At 36.4% G+C, this 22,594-nt stretch overlaps 1 protein-coding gene across 2 annotated transcripts in view; it reads right to left on the minus strand.

Annotated features, from left to right (window-relative positions):
* Nucleotides 1-22,594, minus strand: part of LOC126896982 (uncharacterized) — a 32,589-nt gene that overhangs the window by 4,804 nt on the left and 5,191 nt on the right. Inside the window, exons 1-5 of one of the 2 annotated variants that reach the window (XM_050670271.1) lie at nt 21,306-22,038; nt 20,350-21,237; nt 17,713-17,790; nt 12,341-12,608; nt 4,310-4,494 (exon numbers count right to left, since the gene is read on the minus strand). In XM_050670271.1, the coding sequence (XP_050526228.1) occupies nt 4,310-4,494; nt 12,341-12,608; nt 17,713-17,790; nt 20,350-20,997 (1,179 nt within the window). In that variant the 5' untranslated portion in view covers nt 20,998-21,237; nt 21,306-22,038. Of the gene's footprint in view, nt 1-4,309; nt 4,495-12,340; nt 12,609-17,712; nt 17,791-20,349; nt 21,238-21,305; nt 22,039-22,594 lie in introns of those variants that run through there. The other variant, XM_050670272.1, reaches the window with a different exon arrangement.

Consider the following 22,594-nt stretch of genomic DNA (forward strand, 5'->3'; position numbering starts at 1 on the left):
GTTGTACGTACTCACATAGTCGTGATAAATATATAGAATACCGATTAAAATTATACACTCTGTACAAATATATCAAATTAAAATAAAACAGGATAAACAAACTACATGGGTTTACAGTGATGCAATTAAAAGTGTTTCTTAGATATGTTTAGAAATGATACAATGTGTATAACAGACACTCTCAGTTGTACACATAACTCCGTGGCGGTTTTTATTTATAACATATTTTTACAAATAGAATATGCTGATGCGTACAACTTTGCTCGGCGTACATTGCGTAGTGAATTTTATTATTCTATTAAATTGAAAATATAGCGAATATGATAAATAATTAGAGGTTAATTTAAATTAGAATTATTTATAGAACCACCTTTTCAATTAAACTATTTAATTATTTATATATTCAAAAGAGAAGCTATATTTATTGTGCGTCACAAATAAGTAGATGAGATTAGTAACTAAAAATAATTGTATGGATGACAAATCATGTAATCTAATATTGTTTCTAAGAAAAAAATGCATGTGAAACAAAAGAGATCTGACGTCTAGAATTAATAATTAAAATATTAGCGCGCTTCGATATTAAGTGTTAATTATGAGTAAATATGATTGATAATATAATATATTATTGTTTGTTAGTTCATGAATACTAAAAGTATCAGCAAATTTACATTGATGTTGTTCTCTAAGAATCAATTAATTGCGAGAAGATAAACATACTTAACGAATAAAGAGATAATACTAAAAAAAAAAATATGTGGACTTGTATGTTTATAATATGCATTGCATTTCCAATGAATAACACATTTTTTTACAATTTTAACTAGACTTGTGAAAAATCTGCGCGGTTAATTATGCACAAAAATAGTTCAAACGTTCGTGGAGAAAAATCCGGTTAAAACTTTTTTCTAGAGTTATTCTCTGTAGTGTTCATGTATCGGACGACGTTTTGTTCCATTTACGGAAGGTGGTCTCCTACAGGAGCGGTAAATTTATAGCCTCTTATTAGGACGATTTCGCATAGCCGCCCTCGATCTCCGCTCGTCACCTAACCCCTCTTAGACACGGTACTAGTCATTCGTTATAAAAGAACGGATCGACCGCTTTTCTTTATTTTATTCGCATTACTACATCGCACAATGCCGGGATGTGTACATCAAATGATGAGAAAATAACGAGCGTCCAACATATCATATCGTTAAGTATTGTAAAGAGCAGTATTATTGTTCTAAAATTTCGATTTTTACTTCAGATAAAAATATCAAACGACAAGCACCGTTCAGCTACTTAGCATTTTATCCGCACTGTCGTTTAACTCCTTCTCGTCTAGCTGTACATTAATAATGCACTTGTCTAAAAAAATCTCAGTGTGCGCTCAGTTTTACGAGTATGGCTTTTATTAATTTGGAATACCTATAAATTAATTATACTCCGCGCTGTTTTTATGATGTACTTGTTTCGTCTTGAACTAATGCAAGTAATACGATGGCAGCGTATAATTACTGCCGACACTTACCTATCATTCAATAAACTCGTGCGCGCACATACATTACAATGTAACGTGCACGGGCGTTGAATACATAATAATAATAATAATTATAATAATAATATTATAATCATATGTCGTCGGCGCAACAGTTGCAACACCTGCGCGTCGCTGTTGCAGTTGCATAGGCTGCAACACAGTTATAAATGCATGTACATGTTATACATCCGATGGCAAGAAATTAAAATAATTGTAACGTGGACGCAAAATAAATAACACGCCTACACGTCGGTAAAAAAGAAAAAAAGGGCCGATTAAAAAAAACATCCACCTGTATGCAAACGAAAGTCAACAGTCATCACTGTTTCTTTCTTTTTGTTTTCGATAAATATCAAGGCAGTTGTTTGACTCGGTATTGTTTTATGAACGAGCGTTAATCATTTATTCCCGAAAATTAATCGTCACTGAGACAGTATGTAAATGTTTGGTTCACCTGCTCTCTTCAGTACACGTGTAAATCAGCGTCAAGATTTTTTACTAGCCTACTCGGGATAACAATCAGAAACAGGGTAAATTATTATTCTGCTTTCGTTTTGTTTTTTACATATTTGTAATTTTTTTTTAACAACCGAAAGGGTCAGAAACATGTTAATATTAAGAAGAGCACTTGTATATTGCAATCGTATCGTTTCGGATTGGAGTATCATAATATTATAACGTTATAAATAAAAACTGGGGTCAATAATATCACAACGATGAAAACACTATATTACCCTTTTTACATTTTTAATGAATACTGAGTATAGCTTCTTCTTTTCTTTTTTTTACACTGCTATAGAACTTTTCCCTAACCCTTTTCAAGTCGAATAACTCACATTCGCCCTTCGGTTTTCGCCCTATTGAGTGTAATGCAAAAAAAAGTAATATGAACTTTGGTCAGAAAAAAATAAATCCCGTACAATGTAACGCACTACACATACAAGTTCATGGCAGAGTAACTTCACAACATCATCACGATTATTATCATATTGAATGCGAATCGAGTGGCAAATCAAAATAATTGAATGTCAAAATCCAAACGGTATGGCCAAGTTTAACGACCTGTCGGAAATCGCGTGTTTACAGAATTCATTTCTGAGTAAAGTTCTATTTTTGTAATCTGTTAGTAAGTGTTTTACATTTCATCTGCTTTTAAAAACACTAATAATTTTCTTCGTGTTTATTTTTTCAACCTCAGACAACACGCAAAACTTTATTCTCTCTAAATTTAATATTTTGTATTGTAATGTTATGTATATATAACAAACTACTAAAAAAAAATAAATAATCGTATTTTCATCTTATTCCTAATTAAATATTCCTTTTATTTTTTTTTTTTGAGCCAAAAAAATAACATAAATTTTAAATGACAAAAAATGCATGTAGATTACCCTTTCTTAGCGACGGCTAAATTGGTTTGCGCTTCTCGTCGCATAAATTAACGATAAATAATATTTCTTAATGCTACTAGACGTTCGTGGAAAAAAACTCGTGCAGACCAAAAGTGAAAAATAGTTATTTTGATTTATTCATCGAAAATGTAAATAATTATTATTATTTTTCGTTAATCTCTAACTAGTAATACGATTTTTGCCGTCCAAGCTAACGACAAAAGTGGAAATTGAGATCATAGTTATTACTTATGAAAAGTTGGCACAGTTGATCATATTCCGAAAAAATTAAAAGAAATAAGGTTTTCAGAATTTTAACATTTCGCTTAACCGAGTAAACTAATAAACGAGCCAATTTGCTCTCAAAGTATAAACAACGAAAGGACTTATTTAGAACGAGCTGCGTCCAACGTTAGTTTTTCCGTGTCGTGCAGTTTTACTTAAAATTTTTAAATTAACCCGTCCGCTGAGCTTGTGCAAAAATTAAAATTATAATAAAGATCGTAATCAAATTTAATCTCTCGTCTCGGTACTAGTAGGGCATGTTATTACCAGTATCGGTGTACAAGAGGGAAGAAAAAAAAATTAAGAAATACATAAGAAATTGTATTATTAGTACCCCAGCGCAGTGCTATAGGACGGATAACGTAAGAAAGCTGGACGGGAGGTAATAATTAAAAGAAAGTCCATTTTTCCCGATTTTAATTACATCCGAGAAAATCGCAACACGGCTGCTAGCATATTTAAAGAAAACACAACGAAATTAAATAAAATTCTACAAGACGTTTATAACGTTTTCCGCACTTCTCCTCGGCTTTATTCCAATTAAAATTAGTAGCAAACTCATAATCTATGAAGCACACAACGATAAAAAACTCCAGTCCAATGCTAACTTTAAAACCGTTTTAGTTGCCGTCAAACGGTCAAAAAATCGTTTATACGTGTAATGATATCGAACGTACACGGTGAATGAAAACAAAATTAGTAAAGTTTCAATGAGTTGTGAAAAAAAATCGTGTAAAAAACTTGAGACATTGTCGTCATTATGTGTATGACGTCATCACGCTAACACAAAGTTACAAATTTTGTGCACAGCACACAATTTAAACGAAGAAAACCGCGACGTCCTTGACGATTCGTTCTGCGACCACCCAAAAACCCTTTAACCCCGTAAACTGGGTCAAAGTCACCGCCTCCTCATAATAACCTTACAATTTACTATATGCACGTGAGTGGCTTCCCCGACGCGCGTCACTACCATTTGGCCGGCGTAAAGGAATGCGTACAAGAGAATTCGATTAAAACGTGTCAGGCAATACTGTTCTTTGTTTACACTGCAGCTGCATTGTAGAGTAAGCGCACTCGAGAGGCCAACTAAGCGGTTTCAACGTACCTTAGCCGTGTGGGTGCGCAGACTGGACTCCGTGGCGAAACCCTTGCCGCAGATGGTGCAGTGGAACGGCCTGTTCTTGGCCCGTTCTACTTGGGCGTCGTGGTTCCGGAGGTGTTGCTGCAGATTAGATAGTTGTATGAAAGCTCGACCGCATTCAGCTAAATGGCATCTGTAAGGCCGCTCTCCTGGAATAAAAAAAACCACAATTATTTAGCACCTTCTCTTAGAGGACTTGTTGGATTGTCAATCCGAAGTCGCTTTGTTTTACATTATTGAAATATTTCAACGCCGAAATGATATTACAAATATATAGGGAAAAATGTATTTACATTGATATAATTCGTTAGGTCATCAAAAGGTCGAACGAAAAATTTTTCAGGTGAAATGAGCGACTGTTTTTGGGCACGACTAAAAATAGGAATAAAAAAGTACAATTTAAACGACCAGTTAAATGCGTACAAGTTATCAACTTGAGTGTACAAACACAATAATACCATAACCGGTTACCGCCGCCGCAGTTTTTCATATGTAAATCGGGTGCTCGCGAATATAATGGTATAGTAATATAATCATAATAATAATGTATGCAAGAGGCCTTTTGCGGAAGGAAACATGAAGAGGGCACGTCCTATTGTTTTAACACTTAGGCTGTACCTAGCTGGCATTTTTTTCTTCCATTTCTCTAACGATATCTAAAACACACTCGTGTGTACCTTGAGAAATGTGTAAAAACGTATTCAATTAGATATTCTTTTGTATTGTTTTTTATTCCGCCGTTGCAGTGTCTATCAACGACGACGCGTTATGGTAATTTTCACCCGGATGCGTTTTTTTTTTTTGTCCTTTATTCCCGTATAGATTATTATAATAAAGTATATACTTGCCCTTTCATTCGAAACTACCCTTAACCCTTTTACTATGCTATAGCGATCCCTGCCGATGCCATTGTTTTAACAGCACTTCTATTATTTGTACGTTTGTTATATTGAAATTTTGATTAATTTTTTTAAGTTTCTATTGTGGCTGCGTTTACATCGTATCTTCTGCCGGTGCTGCATTACTAGTTTTACTGGCCAGGACGATCCGACCGTGTGAACGCACCAGTTATATTTCAGGCGATGGAATCATTTTTTTTTTTTCGTTTAATTATTTACTAGCCACCCCTGAAGTTAATCACGTTGAAAATGACACTCTGGTCACACACTCAATAATAAACCGTATTAACAGAGAGAAATGAGTGCTTTTATGAAAATTATGAAGTAAAAAAAAACACTCCCCCGATTGCGTCACACACAAATCTGAATAGCAATAATAACCGGTCAGTGTTTTTGCCGATGCGATTTTCCGAAAAATGATTATAAATAATATGTCATTCGTGCTGAACGACCATAGTCGGAGGAAAAGAGGAAAAGGAATGAAAAAACGAGATTTATACTCGACCAACACATAAATCGCATTAAATTCATATTTTTCGTTGGTGTGTCATTTTGTGCGTGCCCGTATTTATATTAAACGAGTGTGTATTGTATTGGTTTTCAGTTTTTTGTCAGCATTATTACTGTTATTATTTTATAATAATATTATTTACAGCCCTTTGCCGTACTTTGTTATCCAAAAAATTACATTAAAAAAGGATTAAATTATACACTTCGGATTTACTAGAATGATTTCAAACAACACGGAATGTTTATTTAAAAATCTTGCACATCGTCATATCGATAGGACCGGACAATGTGCGAACACATTTTTTGTACGATTTGTGTGTCACGGACGTCAGGTTATTCTTTTTTTTATATTTCTTACGAACCCGAGCAGTTACAAGACTTGTCATAAGCGTGAGTGACGTTAGGATCACTTTTTTATCGTGATTTACGTCCGATAAAAGTTTTCTCTAGCGAAAAGAATCCGCCGGTAATCGTTCACAGGAAACGAAGGCGACCGAGAACGATTAATAATTGAATTCAGTCGCACTTTTTTTTTCCTCGAAAACAACCCTTTGACGAGGCGTTAAAATGCCACGAAAAAAAAAAAGGTCCGAATACCTTTTATTATTTTTATTTGTGGCTGTGATACTGTGTACTTAACCCATTGCATTCTCACTTTTCAACTGAAAAAAAGTGCCAGTAACCTTTTTTTTCTCTCTTAACTGGTGTTTAAACCGTTTAAATCTCAGTGGACGCTACCGTTAAACGACGCGACGGCGGCAAACAACCCCATTTTAAACGGCGGTGGTCCATATAATTTATGTAAACTTCATAAACCATGTTTTTAATTTTTTATGTATTCCTTTTTTTTTTTCAAACGTTTGCGGCGGCTTCTTAAAAAAAAAGTTGTTGCATTTTCTCTTAAAAGCGCAATAATAGAAACTTTATTCTCTCGCGATTGTATGCTATTGTATCCGACTATATTATGTACTGTTTATTATTGTCGATTTGTTTTTTTTTTTTTAGAATAAGTAAAATTAAAAACTATGTTCGCTATATCGATGCTCGCACGGCATGGTAATAATTAATGTTATGCATTGCGTTTATAATCGGCTTATATTCCCGTTAGCGTTCAGTGTGCGTTTTCTCTGTCATTTAAAGTCTACTGTATGTAGTAATGTTTGTGTCAATAACGAGAAAAAGAGAGATAAGTATAAATGTGTTGTGTGTATGAGTTGCAAAGAAATATATCTCGTGCCGATTTGTAAAAAAAAAAAAAGAAAAAATTGTCGATTAAATCCGTTGGGAACGTGACCGATAATTTATTGACTCGGTTTGCGTATGCGTCTAGTTGAATCTACATACTTAATGAACTTTGTTCTGTTTTTCATTAACCAAACGCCCGGTGAATATGTTGATAAATTCCGTTGTAAATCATCGTTACTCAGTTGCAACTGTTAAAATGTGTACCACAACATCTGCACATGCCATATCAGTTCTTCTGCACTTCTCGTGCAATTATATATCACCTAAGTAGCTTAATTGCACGTAAAAAAGATATTTTAATGTGACCCCGTTTGAGCAGTGGCGGCGACATTGGAATTTCGACATACGCATCATTGACACAATGTGCATTGGGTGACTTGGAATCATGACAGCACCCCGCCAACTCCTACGACTGAAAATCCGTCCGCTACGCCGTACAGATAGATTTGCATATAAATACACGTGGAATATACGTGAACGAATATTTCATTGGCACAGCGAAAACCGCATTATTATTGTATATATTTGATTTGTTAATATCGACAGAGATTATTATTTATAACGATTTATCGAACACACTCGATAGTGTAGAAGACAATAATAAGAGATTGATTTCAGTGTTGCTACGAAAAACGCGAATGATGATCAAACATTTTGCAAACGAGAATATTTTTATTGGAATCTTCGTTTAAGATTTGAATAAAACAAGGGGAGAAAACGTTCATGTTTTTGTTTCTACTTATTTTTATACATTTTCAAATTAACAGCAATCATAATTTTTCGAAGGGGTATGGCGATCAGTTATTGTGCGGTTTCAGCGACGGGTGTCCCGCAGCAAGCTTAAGTAGGGTAATTTTTAACAGCGTGGTTTTCGCACCTCTTGGAAAACGTGACCGGAATCCGATTACAAAATACTTGTCGTTTTCAAAGGAGAAATATTATTATTACTTGTACACGAAAAAAGCCGAGTCCTTTTTCCGGACACTTAATAATGATGTCGCGAGTTTCAGATATATAACATTGTTAATGTCTGAAGCGTAATGGTCATGCTATAGGAGTAGTGGTCTCTTATCTCTCTCACTCTTTTCGTTTATATGCTAATGACCACCGTGTACTTGATAATGACAATGTTGGGTGGGCGTGCACTACAACAAGGGCTACAAAGTTAAACTTAACGAAGAAAAAAAAAATCTGAAACATTTTTGAACCCCTTTCCGCGGAAATTACGTGTACGTACAATTCGACTAGTAATATATTTTTCTTTCTCGCTACCCCGTGTCAACACCTTGGATAATGTTTTTTTCGGTTTCCTGGATTTAATTGAACATAAATCCTTTTACTCTGTTCATTGTTTTTACTTAGTTTTTGGAACGTTCCAATTTTCGCAGGAAAAAGCATATAGTAATTATTTTTTGTTTTTATTGATAATGAATACAGAAAATCGACGGTATTAAATTACTATAATTACTAGTTGGTAGTACTGCAATGACCAATAGTAAATTCGTTATCTACGACTAGACCAAACCCATTTTAGAGCGGCCATCGCTAGCAATTTTAATCCCTTCACCGCCGGCTGCCTGTACTGCCAGTGAATCATACCGGACGACTGCACAAAAAGAGGGAACGACGCCTGCACCCCACAATGTCGTAGGCTCCTAGCCCCACTCTCAATAATGCACCACACTATGATTTCGACGTAGGGTCCGGCAGTAAAAGAAATCAATAAATTCGTAAACGGACTTGCAGTGCATACAATGCGTAAACTCAATCGACACACTGTCCAAATATAAGGCGATTAATATTAAATTCCGATCATTAAACCCCGAAATGATTAGCCGTCAGTTATTTGACAGACTAATAAAACAAGGAACGACGTGCAAGTCTGCGTTAATCGTTTGCCGCCACGAGAAACCATAGACAATAAGTACATAAGTTATTATATAGGTGGTTTTGTTTTAAAAAATAATTTACGACGTTTGAAGATTAGTACATAATTTCTTTTTTTTTAAAGAACTTTATTACTTGTAATGAAATTAAATATTAACAATTGTCTCTGTTGGCAGTTAACTGTTTTACGTAGAATTCATCACCAGCCTTAGTCGGAAATCGATTTGCCGCATATCAATCCTTTTTGCGCGCTTAACACGGTGTACATTTTTGCAATCGGTTAGGTGCGCGTGTCGTTTTTGCGTTTTCACTCTTCCGGTGCAAATAAATTACTCTACGCTGCCCCGTATCGGATATCTAACATGGGATTTTTTTACCGGAACACACACACGAAACTAAAACACTACTATAGGCCGCGGCCGTTTTGTTTGAGGCACTCGGACAACGTCTGTTTTTTACTAACTACTGGTGCCACGAATTTACAACAATAAAAGCGGCCAATAACAATACTCGATGTTATTACAACGGCGTATATTTCAGGTATAGATTTACACATACACCACACTGTATCCGTGTAATGATTAAGCGGCGGTAAGTATTAAAAAACGTCCGGGGCGCGTCTACAACACACGCGAAACGTCGTTCGTGACCGTCCGCCATAAAATTTCTTTATATTATTATAAACTTTATTATATAATGTTCGATGGTAAAAAAAAAAAAAGCCGACTCCTCGCATACACACATCATTTAAAGGTAGTTATTTTAATGTATTAACTTTTATTCGCCGCGAGTACAAAGCCTATAATAAAACTTCAGTTTTATATTTATGCGAGTCGCATTTGACATCTTTGATTCATTAGAACGTTACTGCTACTTTCTTTTGCTGCCTACTAATTCAGGTACACCCTCAGTTGCAATAGTTTTATATTATATAACGTAAATATTAACAGTAGTTAAAAAAAAAAATTACGGCTCCAATCCATTTTGCACTTTAATTTAGTATTGCCCGGAAATTATCGTTTGGTTCGGAAATCAATTTCGGATTCCTAATTCAAATTCAATGAACAACCGAAGCGAATTTAATCATTTTTAATAATTATTATTAATGAAAAGTTGAGGTTTTTGGCAATTATTTTTTGTTTACTAAAAGTTTTTACAGATGATTTTTAACGGAGCTCACCGAAATATGTATGTACCAATGTAGTCGTATTATAATTACAGACATTTCGTTAAATTTGCTCATTTCATTATTTATTTAAACAGTATTTTTACGAAATAGAATTTTCCGTTTGTTTGTCAATCATTTTCTTTTCATTTCACATACTATGTTGACACTTGGTTTATTAAAATTCTCAAACTTTACCTATTGCGGTCGTTCAAACGGTGGTTTGTATATTTTTTAAACCAGTCTTATCAATACTGATAACACGTGTAATATTTATTACATGTTTATATAACCCTAAAGTACAATCGTACACTCATCGAACAACTATGCAGGACAATGTAACAGCCATATTTGATTCTAATTCACGCACACGCCCACGTACATGTGTGCCAAACTCCACCCAGAGGGGGTGATAAATGATAATAACAATATTATGATTTTTCATACGAATACGATTTGAAATAGCTGTTATAGTCACGATTATACTGCATTGCGTCCAAGAGTATGAATAGGATTAGCATTGATTAATTTTTATTTAAGAATTAAACGTACGAGATAACGTACAGTGGATACGGTAAATGAAAGAATAAAACTTAACTCAAAATAAAATTTCGACTATGAATAAAAATTAAATTCGAATACTTTAATGGGTTACAATTATAAAATAAACACGTGAGAAAATTGATAACAAAAAATCTTGACAAATATTTAACATTGCGTACATTTAATTTGTCAGTATCATGACAGTAGAGATTTGTTTGCACGAGGCTACGGTGAGTTCTTTAATGGAAAATTGAAATATTACTATCCTGTGTAAATACGCGAAAAAAATGCACTCTGATATTGTGAGATTCTTTATTTTTTAATAAACGTCACTGATTAAATGGAGTGAAAACAAGCAGCGTCGTCTCCGCGGGTTTTACTTGTTGATGGTATTGGATTTATCGCGAATAATTGGGAACTTTTACAAATTTTTTTCTCCGTTGCCGGGAAAGAGCGAAACGCCCTTTTTTCATCGCTAATATCTGTTAAAAGTAAATAACAATAAAACGACCAATGAATTGACAAGGGTCCTCCGCCGCCGCCGAGGATGAGTGGTGAGTGCGAAATTCGCGAGAAACGTTTTAAATACTTTTTTCATGCTGCCGTCGAGCTTTTCTTTTTTTTTATCAGTTTTATGAAAACATTGTAAAAAAAAAAAATATAAATAAAGAACACTCTTCCTGGGCGGTGTCTGTGAATATTGAAGGGAAGAAAATTAACGGACGAATGAATGGTCCGTTAATGACGGACCATTTTTCGAAACGTGATTTATTCGTGAAAAATTATACATCTTTTTTGTTCGTTTTATTTTTTCCCTCTCTGGCGTGTCATTTAATAATCCTGATTTTTCTCGGAATCAGAAACATTAAAAGTTAATATCGAGCTCACGGAAAAAAAATCCAGCAAGAATAAAGTTTCATTATATGTTTTTGGTGGCCTAGATGAATAGATGCGACTGTCTTACGTATATTGACAAATAATGTAGAGATAAACTCTTGTTGATGCGTTTACTTGCATCTTGAGAAAAGCAAATATTTGTTTTTTGTGTCGTTCACATATGAGTACGTCGAGTACAGATGCGTTTAAATGTGCATCGGGTGAGAATCGCGGTTCATCGACACAAAAGGTTAACGTTACAACGCGTTGTTATCAAACACCTGCGTAACATTATTTTGCCACTTGAGTGTTTAATCTAAACTCGAAAACGATGTTGATAACACGACGACTATAATTGCGATGGTAAGGCAGTGGTATTTTTATTATGAAAACAATTTAAAACGAATCCCAAAATGAATTATTGCTAAAATCGTCTTCAAGAAGTTTAATATAATAAGATTTTAGAACGGACGTGCTTTTAGTTACTTTTGTTTCGTGTACGCGTTTTCTACAATTCTATTTCATTTTTTATGAGTTCACTCTGTGTCGACAGTAAAGTTTTGTCGAGTAACAAAAGATGAGGTGATTGAAAAGGCATTAATTAGATGGATCCAATTGGTAAATTGAAGCTGTAGTCGTGGTAACATCTATAGAAAAAAAGTCTTTGAAAAAGTATTTTACATAAAATAAAACTCCCGAAAGTGTTAATCTCTTTGCCGGCAACGATTTTATCATTGGTTCTTTTTCAACATTATCCCTGTTACGGACCAAAGCAACGACAGTGTCAAACATGGTACCGATTATTCCATTTAAGTCGAAACTGTTTTTTTTTTTTACCATTAAAAAAAAATTTCAAGTAAAAGCACTTACCTGTGTGTAATCGGGTGTGTTGTTGAACGTGGCTAAGCTGCTTAAACCGGCGCTCGCAATAGGAACACTTGTAAGGCTTTTCGCCGGTGTGCACACGGATATGCTGGACCAGCTGATGATTGGAACTGAACGATTTCAGACATTGCTGGCACTGATGCGGTTTACTCACTTCAAGTCCACTGCCGCTTAAGGAACTGCCACCAATGCTGCCGGATCTGCCGAACTCTCGGGCTTGCATTTGCATAGCCGCCGACTTTTGCATGAATATCTATAAAGTTCCATAACGCAAACTTCCCATGAGAAACGTCGTATAACATAATTGAACAATAATAAAAACTAATTATGCGATAACGGCGGCAGCTATCGTTCGTCGAGAAGTTAAGTAGCCGTCACTGCATGCTGTGTGATCAGACTCAGTGTAGACACTGCGAGCACGGTTCAGCGGGATTAATACAAGACCCTGTGAATAGCAGTTAACGTCACCGCACGACAAAGGGTTAAAGATCCAAGGATGGATGAGAGACGATAAAAAAAAAAAAAAAGTACACAAAAAAGCGGTCCTAAAGTAGTCTGTTACCAGAGGGTTGGCACACCTGTTTTACAGGGGTTTGATGTGTTGAAACAAGGGATTAATTAAAAAAAAGACAACGGGTTTTAAAAATTATTATAATTATTTATACTTGGGGTTAAATTACTCGGTAGCGTACACGACTTTTTGGTCATCTACACTGCAATGTTAATTAAAACGTTTATTTTTCAGAAGCCGGGCCGAGGGTTAATTAAACGATTAAACAATCGTGTAAGCATATACTAAGCGGAAAAAATGAAAAGTGTTATAAGTGAAATTTAACGGGTAACATATACCGCTATAAGTACATCGTCAGAGTCCTTTTTTTTTTGTCTAAACCACTTAGTAATGATTGCGTTTTACAAAAGCGTCCACTGGATAATTTTTTCATTTCATCGCTTTATGTTTTACTGCGGGAGACACGAGGAAAGGGATAAATCCATTACGGGCACACTTTAGAAGACGAATGATTTTTACGGAACTCGACGTTATGATTAAAAAGTTTGTTTAATTTATTTTTTCGGCAAACGCGCTCTTTCGTCGCTACAGTGAATGATAACGGAACGTTTGGAAACGCCGTGGAAAACTCGAATTACTCATATTAATTTTAATTTACGACCGAAAGATAACGACCGTTGTGGTGGTGGTCACCTGCAATAACACACCCACGCCGGCATAAGGTATACGGGGTGTCTTAACCTACATTTCTCGGCGGTACAAATCGTTATTGGCGGCAGAGGGTGTACTCACCCCGATGCCAGGTGTCAGTCGACACCGGAAAAAATTAAACAAACAACCCTTTTTGGGCACAAATACGTCGGACGATTGCCGCCTGCGCTATTAATGAACACTAATGATGCGACCCAACAGACTACTATCGATCAACGCCCGCCGTTTGAGTGTCCATCGTTTGATGGCCGTGTACACGAATGACGGAGAAACAACAGTAAAAAAACAGTGTTGGCCGCTGACAGATCGGTGTCGAAAAAGCCGAGCAAAATGGAAAAGAATAGACGAAACGCGCGTAGGAAGCGTCTGCGTGTCACATTGATCGTGACTCTCGTGGTCTCTACAAACGTTTTTCTGTGCACTCGGTTTACTGCGATGTGTACACAGCTGTGTGCGACGGGGTCAACACACTTGGCGTAACATATTACTGTTATTATTATAAACACGGCGAGGCGATAGTGTTTATCGCGTTAAGGCAGGTCGGAAACGAAGATTCGGTATCAATGCTCGGGACGGGGAAACGCGGGCACCGGGTCGAGTGGGCGCACGTTACTGCCGCGACGACGTTCTAACGTAAATATAGAAAATTTCATCTAAAAATACTCGACGGCACTGCGGATTTATGTGCCACGTATACGGCCAAGCGTTCGTGTTGTTATTTATTCGCTGATAATTACAAAGACAATGGTGAGATCGCCGTGTCCGGGCCACGGACACCGTGTCGCAAAAAGTGCAATTAAAAAGGCCGTCGGAAAGCAATCGGCCGTTTCTCTTTGAACGTGCGGTTCGACAATGCTGTTGATACCGTCGGCCTTTTCGTGTGGTCCGATTATCAAATAAATTAAACTCCATACCTGTCGAACTGTATTAGCTGCGTCCAACAGGTGCACGCGTGACAATCATCAGGGCGTCGTCGCGCGCGAAACTGTCCGAACGGCAAATGTATTTCGGCGTGCCGTGTCGATGGCGCCGCGATTAAACCCGACAAATGTATGAAAAACGCCGCCCGGGGACGGACGAAACGCGAACGGCGTTTACGAGCGAATGTGTTTGATAACAACCGACAGATTCGACAGAGACGAGAGTCGTACTGCTGGCCGACGCCGAGCGGCATCATCGTTACGTTAACTTAGGTCAGGAACTCTATGTGTACATGTGTTTTGTACACGTACTCCCGTACACAGCGAGTGTTAGCTAAACGTTACGAGAGTGTGTGCGTTATTTCTTTATCGCGCTGGTGTACGTCACCAGACGTTTAACGACCTCGCCGCCCAACGCTCGGTACTTCTAAATATATTATTATTACCGTATATTATTACCGCACACATTTATCGGACGGTCTCGTTTGCGGAAAACCTAATGAAACGCCGCCGTAACGGTATTCCGAGTAATTTTTCCGACCGTTTGCCCTGAAGAGTAGACCTCGAGGCGCCGTCCGCGAAAAGTCTCGGTGAATTTTTTCCTTTGGAAATTTATGAAATTTTCGCCGGATGTTCGTGTTTTGCCGTTATTAATAATCTGCGGCGTTCGAAAGGGGAACGAATCAGATAGCAGTGATAATAAAATATTAAACGGCGTTTTTTATTTTTGTTAATATTTATAAATAACCCGGCGGCCAAGGGATAGTGTGTACAAGAAAAAACGTCGGCAAAAAACAACTCGAGCAGAAGGCGTTTTATTTATGAGTCCGCATATCTTGCGTGCTCCGTTCGAATTTATTTCTTTCGGAAGCTTCGACGACGTTTTTCGTTTTGTACACAACCGCGTCTTATTACTTTTATTGTTACTATTATTGTTATTACAGTCGTGTGTACATGTGTATTTTCGTATAAAATTACCGGGTCCGTACTGCCGCGGCCATTGTTTTTTATTTTGACGGAGGAGTGGGTCTGGCAAGGTAAGGGCAGGAAAAGTGTGCTGAAGGGAGACGGCCGCCACGGTCCTATTAGTATCGCTAGGTTTTGTACATTTTCGATAGCCGTTGCTTCGCGGTCCGACGACTTTCACCCATTGTTTTTTTTTTCATTTTTTTAATTATTTGCATTTGATACATTTTTCATTGTTTTTCACGGCAATGATAGGCTAAACGAGAAACCTTCAGACTTTGGGTCGGTTCATGAATTGCCACCGGCTACCCCACTCGAAACGTGATTCGAATTTCATCGAGCTAAAACTGTCTAGGAAATTGTTTTGTAAAATATTTTTACTCGATTTGGTTATGTGACGGGAAACAAACGGTTAAAGAATGCACGATATGTTTTTATTGCCCATTATCCAGTTATAAGTTCTTAAATTGTTTTTTGGACGGCCTTCGATTGTGAGATAGTAAAAAAAATAATTAATAAACATTTTAAAATACTCTTTAAAAGTTAAAAAAAATAATTTTATATTTACAAAGAAGAGAAACATTTTATTTATTATTACGTTAGTACCTATTATAATAACTATTTGAACTGTAGACATTTTTTTTTACGCCTTTTCATCTATGCACATTGAGTATACTCTTTAATAATATCATTAATTACAACTTCGTCGTCGTTAGCGGTCAAAACAGTGTGTTTCGTTTGAATGGGCCCGTCGATGAAAAAAATACTACCCAAACCGGATTTTCCCTGCGCCCAAATGTGATAACAACGCCGTCGGAGTTTCTTTTGCGTTTAAAACAATAGGATAAATGTAAAAAAAAAAATATCAAACACTACGGCAGCTGCAGATAAAACGGTACATGGGTACGACTGTCGGGTTTCTCACGAGTTTATGTATCTACGGGTAAGAGTGCAGTAGGTGTTCTAGTTCAGGCGATTTCCGAACGCCGTGACTTATCATATAAATTGTCTAGCCAGAGAATGACGGCATGCAGATGGGCTGTTGTCAGTGCATAACACGAGTATTCGTTAATAATAATCATACGGATGTGGGGGGGGAGGGGTGCATCGAGACGAGAGCTTAGATATCGCCATCGAACATTTACATACAAAAACACAATCGACCGGAGGCTTGTAGATGCAGTCAGCGTTTGTAATATAAATAAATCCTTTGTTACGACAAAATGTTTTTAATTGACGTAATGCAAAAAAACGTTTAATACCTATAATATATATTGTGTAGCTCGGTGTCGGGTCATCGATCTATGGGAACGCTGAAAAAATGCAATGTTTTATTGCGCGCCCAAGAGATTGGTATCTTTATAACAGCCGCCGCTACCACGACGGGATATTGACGAGGCTCCGCCTATTGCCTGTGCTATTTGCGCTCGAACATTTTTGCAAAAATAATCCTAAAGAATAATTGTCGGTATAAGAGCCGTCCGAGTTCACGGTGAAGATGAAAGGTAATTGTATCCGCGCGGCGAAAAAATACTGGGATTTATTTTCGGGTAGTATAATTTTATTGCATTTAATAAAACGCATAAAACCGCGTTAATTACGATTAAAAGTTTCAAATTGAAAACACTCGGAAGTATTTAAAAGGTGCATCTTATGAGTTATTCGACGGTATGAAATGAATTCGCGGCGACATCTTAATTAAATCTCTTTAGTGTACCGATCTTAAATGGATTTAATAACTGAACGGAACGCACACGATTCACGACAAATGAGCATTCACATGAATCGCGTTATTACCTCAACGATGACAACGGCGTTGTTTGTTTTATTTATTTTTCCCGATCGCCTTGAAAAGGCCGCGCGCGCAATACTATCGACAGGAGACGTCCGTGTTGGTAGAACGGTCGCGTGACTTTTCCAGCAAAAGACTCTAGAAGTCTTTTACCTTTCGTTTTCCGCATACTTTTAACGTTTCACTTATTGCTATTTACATGTGCCGAGCGTCTGTGGCATGTAGAAACATCAATTGAAAATAAAACATTCAACAAACTTTTCAAAAACAACAATAAAAAGCATAATTTATTTTGGATTCTTTCTTCGTGAATAACAACATGCGGGTTTTGGTAGAAAAATGAGCAAAATCATAATAAAAGCACTATAGAAAAAAATAATAGTTCCAACACACACATAGTAAAAATAAAAGTGATAAAAAAAAACTCAATTATTGTTAGTATTGTAAATGTGCGTACTGAACGAAAGACGTTCCAGCTGACTCGCTGAAGTGTGGACCAACATTCCTCAAGAGTGCGGTCTGATATCGATCGGTTCTGCACGTCCAAAAAATCCAAAGACGAAACAGGCAGCGTTAAGAAAAAAATACACAAAATTTGTTAGGTCAATTATTAAATTACAACACATTGATTAATCATTACATATTTCGTCATATTCAGTCAATTACTAAAACAATTTTTAATATCTATTTAAACTGTTAAAGCAGATATATTACACTCAGGTGTTATAATAATTCATATTGTCACATTTGGCAGTTTCTTATTTTTGTTTTTATTTGGCAGTTCGTAAACCGCCTTTACTATGTTATCATTATTTGTATAAATATCCGTTTTTTTTTTTTTTGTATCATTTTAAACCGGATGTTGAAATGATCTACATGTTTTTTTGGCTAACTAGTTTACGACAACGGTCCACTTGGAGAGACTTTAAGGGATTACTGACCGAAGGGGATGCGACCCGAGTTGTTTTCACGTGGTCACTGACTTGGTTTTCGGACGGTAAAAAAGCTACAATTACGGCAACGAAGAGTGCGCCACCAAACTGCCGACGACTACTACGAGGCCGACTCGAGTACGGCGCATGTCCTCGGCCGTTCCTTTTCTCGTTTGTCCTTAAGCCCCCGCAAATACTTCTCCTTTCATTGCCGTGACCACTAGCACTATAATAATTCTTTCGGATGACCAAAAGTCCCATTTCTACTATACAAGCCGGTCATTGTGTTGTCTAATATCATTCTATTGGAAATTTACTACTTTTTACGAAAAGTTATCGTGTGCTGCGATAAAAGCCTTTTAACATGTTGAAATATAACAACTAAAAAATAACCGGGTTCTCTCTCGAAAAAGAAAAAAACTAGCCAGTCTAACTAGTTAACTACCCTTCTTTCGAAATAAGTGCACAATGCCCCAATTGCTTGTTTCTAAGTTCGTTGGCCAAACAATAGTGTAATATGTTAATGGGGGTCGGCGCGCTTTGCGCAACACCTTTGCCCGCCACTACCACCATCCGGTTGTGTATTTAGCCCGTGCTCAAACCGGTCGACTGGGTTTTTTTTTTTATCTAAAAGGTTAGGTCATACTGTAATAAAAAATAAATTTACCCTTCCGAATACCCGTTGTTTTTGAACGGGCAGTGGAGCAGGACATGGCCGACATACTGCCCAGTTGTACAGTTCGATTTCTCATTACAACAAGTACGACCGTCGTCTATCGTTAACTTAAGTGTTAAATTTATGAATTTATTTATTTTTTCATTTTTAATTATATGGTTACTTATGTTTACTTTTTATTTATCTAAATTATTGGTCAGTGACTATGATTTTTGATTCTATCCAGCAAAAATATCTCCGTAAGTTGATAGTAAACTCCGAAGAACAATATTTTTTTTTTTACATTTTAAAACTGCTTGAATCATTATAGATGATTATGTTTTCTACGTTAAACTATCAACGGCATGGTTAAGTTTCAAATTAAATTAAAAAAAAGCTTTACACAACCTTTTAATTTCTTTAAAATCCTATCATGATCTGCACGCAACTCGCACTATAACACAAGCCCACAGTTATTTTTCAATTAGAAATTATCTAAGCTTACGTCAAATATTATGATACGGGTACTCGGTGAATGATTATAATTATTTTAGTAACACGACATTAAAAAAATTAAATAACATTTTAGCCAGCAATTTTTGGAAAAAAAATATGAAATATCTAAAAAAATCGTACAAAATTAATTTATACTAATAATAAAATGTGTGATGTTGAATTTTTCAAAGTAAAATAACGAGAAATATATCACGTTTAATTAAATACACATTTTTTCTTTTTATAATATTAATAATTAATTTATTTTGAGTTTTTTTCGTGCATGCTATAATTCTATTTTATTTGATATTGGGCCAACGCCGTAGGGACCGTATATTATTTTTATTATTGTTATTTTAGTATTTATTTTTTTACCTCCGGTTATTTAATTTATAAATAAAACTATATTTGTTTTAACTCATATCAAGAGTCGTAATTTGTATATATATAAAAAAAAAATGAAAATATATATTTTTTTTCAATTATAGTTGCGAATTTCAACACGTACGCTGACATTAAATAACATTTTAATTAAATATAACTTTACTCTTTGATATTTTACCGATAAAAAGTGATAAAACGAAATAAAAACGCTATAACTATAAAAATTCATTTAAGAGCTTTTATTTAAATTTATCTCATCAATTTCGAGTGTTTTTAATAGTTTTATTTATTTTTATACTTATTAATTTATGAACACAGTTTTACTAAAAATTGTTTCTAACCGTTAATCAAACTTCATATAGTGTTTTATTTTATTTAATTATTTATAGTTTTGTGAGTTAAAAATTGCCCTAGTTTAATTTAATAAATTTAAAAATTTAATACTGCACATAAAATAACTAATTTATCGTCATATTTTTATTATTAACGAAGTAATATTTTAAAAATCACATTAATTTATTATTTATCATATTATATTTAAAAAAAACATGAAACATTTATTAAACCAAGTTAAAAAAAATTAAAAATTATTAATTTTAATAAGATTAAATGAAAAAAAAAAACTCACCTGTAATTCACTGACTAATTTTTCGGTCATCATTTTTGGGTCGCTCAGAACAAGTTGGTTGTTTTGTCCCAAAGCTGCAGCAGCCGCTGCGGCTGCGGCAGCAACGGATTGAGCGTCACCACCAACAGACTGTCCACCCAAAGCGGCCGCACCGGTTGAATCCACGGCCGACCTGACGGCTGCGGCCATTGCAGCCGCAGTAGCAGCGGCTGTGGACGATTGAACGTCCGATTCGTCGGTCATTTCTACATTTATCTGATCTTGAAGTTGTTGCTGCTGTCGTTGCACTTGCTGTGCCACCATAGCAATCGCTTCATCGGCAGTGACGTTAGTTTGAGCGCCAATAGCCGCCACAGTGGCGGACGACACTTGTTGTTCCGAATCGACAGAAGTAATTTCGTGGTTTACTTGAATACCGTTTTGGGATGCTGTGGATTGCTGTTGTGCCGTTGGTTGTTGAGTCGGTTGAGGTGACGGCGAAGACACCACTTGCTGTTGTTGTTGTTGCTGCTGCTGCTGTTGTTGCTGATGCTGTTGTTGCTGATATTGTTGCCGTTGTTGCTGCCAAAAATCGGCGGCCGGGTTCATTTTGAAAACTGGCCGCTGCAACAGCACTGACTGCTGCTGTTGCTGTATGTCCGCCGACATGGTGTCGTCGCCCAGCAGTTCGTGGCCGGGCGAGGCGCGAAGATCAAGCGGAGCCGAAGAGATCGTCTTGGCTGCGTAATTGAAAATTTGGCGAAAAATTAAACTTGAATGTATTTTGTGAAAATTGTTTGAAAATTAATATCTTGGTAAAATTCGCGTTTGGCAAAAATATCCGTTAACACACTGCGACGCACGTGGCAATAAACAATCGGCGGTGGACGCGACTAAATTTTCTTGAATCTGTAAAAAAAAAAGCAAAGTTTTTTTAACTGATAAAAATAAAAAAAACGTTAAAATAAAAAACGAACTTTGAAATTCGGTCCGGTTTAATAATAATAACATGGAATAAAATTAAGTACAAGTCCGGTGTAATGTCTAAGTCGGGCACCTTAGGTGTTCGCGATGCCGAAGTAGTCTTGAGACTGAACGACGTCTCAAGACGACGACGTGCCGGAAAAACGTCGTCGTTGTGCTTTGGTTGTACGCACAGCGGCGGAAAGCACTCGCTGCGGCGGCGGTGGCGGCGTCTTGTGTCGGCGTCGCGGCGCGACTGAGGAGATATGCGGCCAAGATGTCTTGGAGTCGCGGTCATATCGCCGTCCTCGTCTGTAGCGTGTGCGGTCGGCAGCTTGCCGTCCTTCTCTAGTGCACGTAAGCAAAGGGGTCGGGTTTTCCCTCTTAGGAAACCGTACCGCCGCGCGCGCCAGACGTTTTCCTTACGTCCCTTTTTCTGCGCCGGCGTCCAACACACCGCCACCGTACTCTCGGCCCCACCGCCGCAGCTACCCTCGGTGCTTTCGGCCTTTTCCCTCCGCCTTCACCTCATTCTTTTTACGCATTCTTCTTAATTCCCTTCATTTTTTCGCCCTTTTTTTCTTTTCGCCGACCGCCCAATTTTTTTTCCATCGTTCCGTTTCACATCGTCTTTCGTAGAAATCGCTCTCATGAGCTCATACAAAATATTACATTTCAACCACGTATTTTTTTTTTATTACTTTTTACATTAAATTTACATATGTACATGATAAATTTGAAATGCTATTAACTCGAATATCAGGCTGGATATTAAATTTTTTTAAACAGAATGAATTTCAAATTATAATATTATTCAATTTTCGAAAACTGACGGATCAACATTACAAATTTCGAGTAGCATAAATGCAAGTACAATGTTTTTGAAGGTGAATATTTTTATCTGTATGTAAGAAATCGTCTGGTTTCAATTATTCTGTACATTATCGACTATTTGTGGCGCCGTCTGGAGGATACCCTAATGCTATTTTAACCCTTTCATTCAGAAAGGGTTAGATAGTTACGCTTATTAGCCGGGAGATATCGTTGTGAGGGTAATAAAACGACCATTTTATAAAGTAAAAACTGTATCCAACTAAACAACAAAGTTATACGAAACGAAAAAACTAGACAGTATCATTTACCAGCACGAAAATTCACATAAAACATTTAGTTAATATCTCTCACTAATTACTTGAATAAATTCAAATCTAAAAATAACTCACCCAAAAATTCTTAAAAAAGTAAGTAGTAAAATGTATAAAAAACATTCTAACATATTGTTTATGTTATTAACTAACGAGAA

Source organism: Daktulosphaira vitifoliae, unplaced genomic scaffold (genome assembly GCF_025091365.1).
Source record: "Daktulosphaira vitifoliae isolate Bord-2020 unplaced genomic scaffold, ASM2509136v1 Scaffold_1, whole genome shotgun sequence".
Taxonomy (NCBI): Eukaryota; Metazoa; Arthropoda; class Insecta; order Hemiptera; family Phylloxeridae; genus Daktulosphaira; species Daktulosphaira vitifoliae.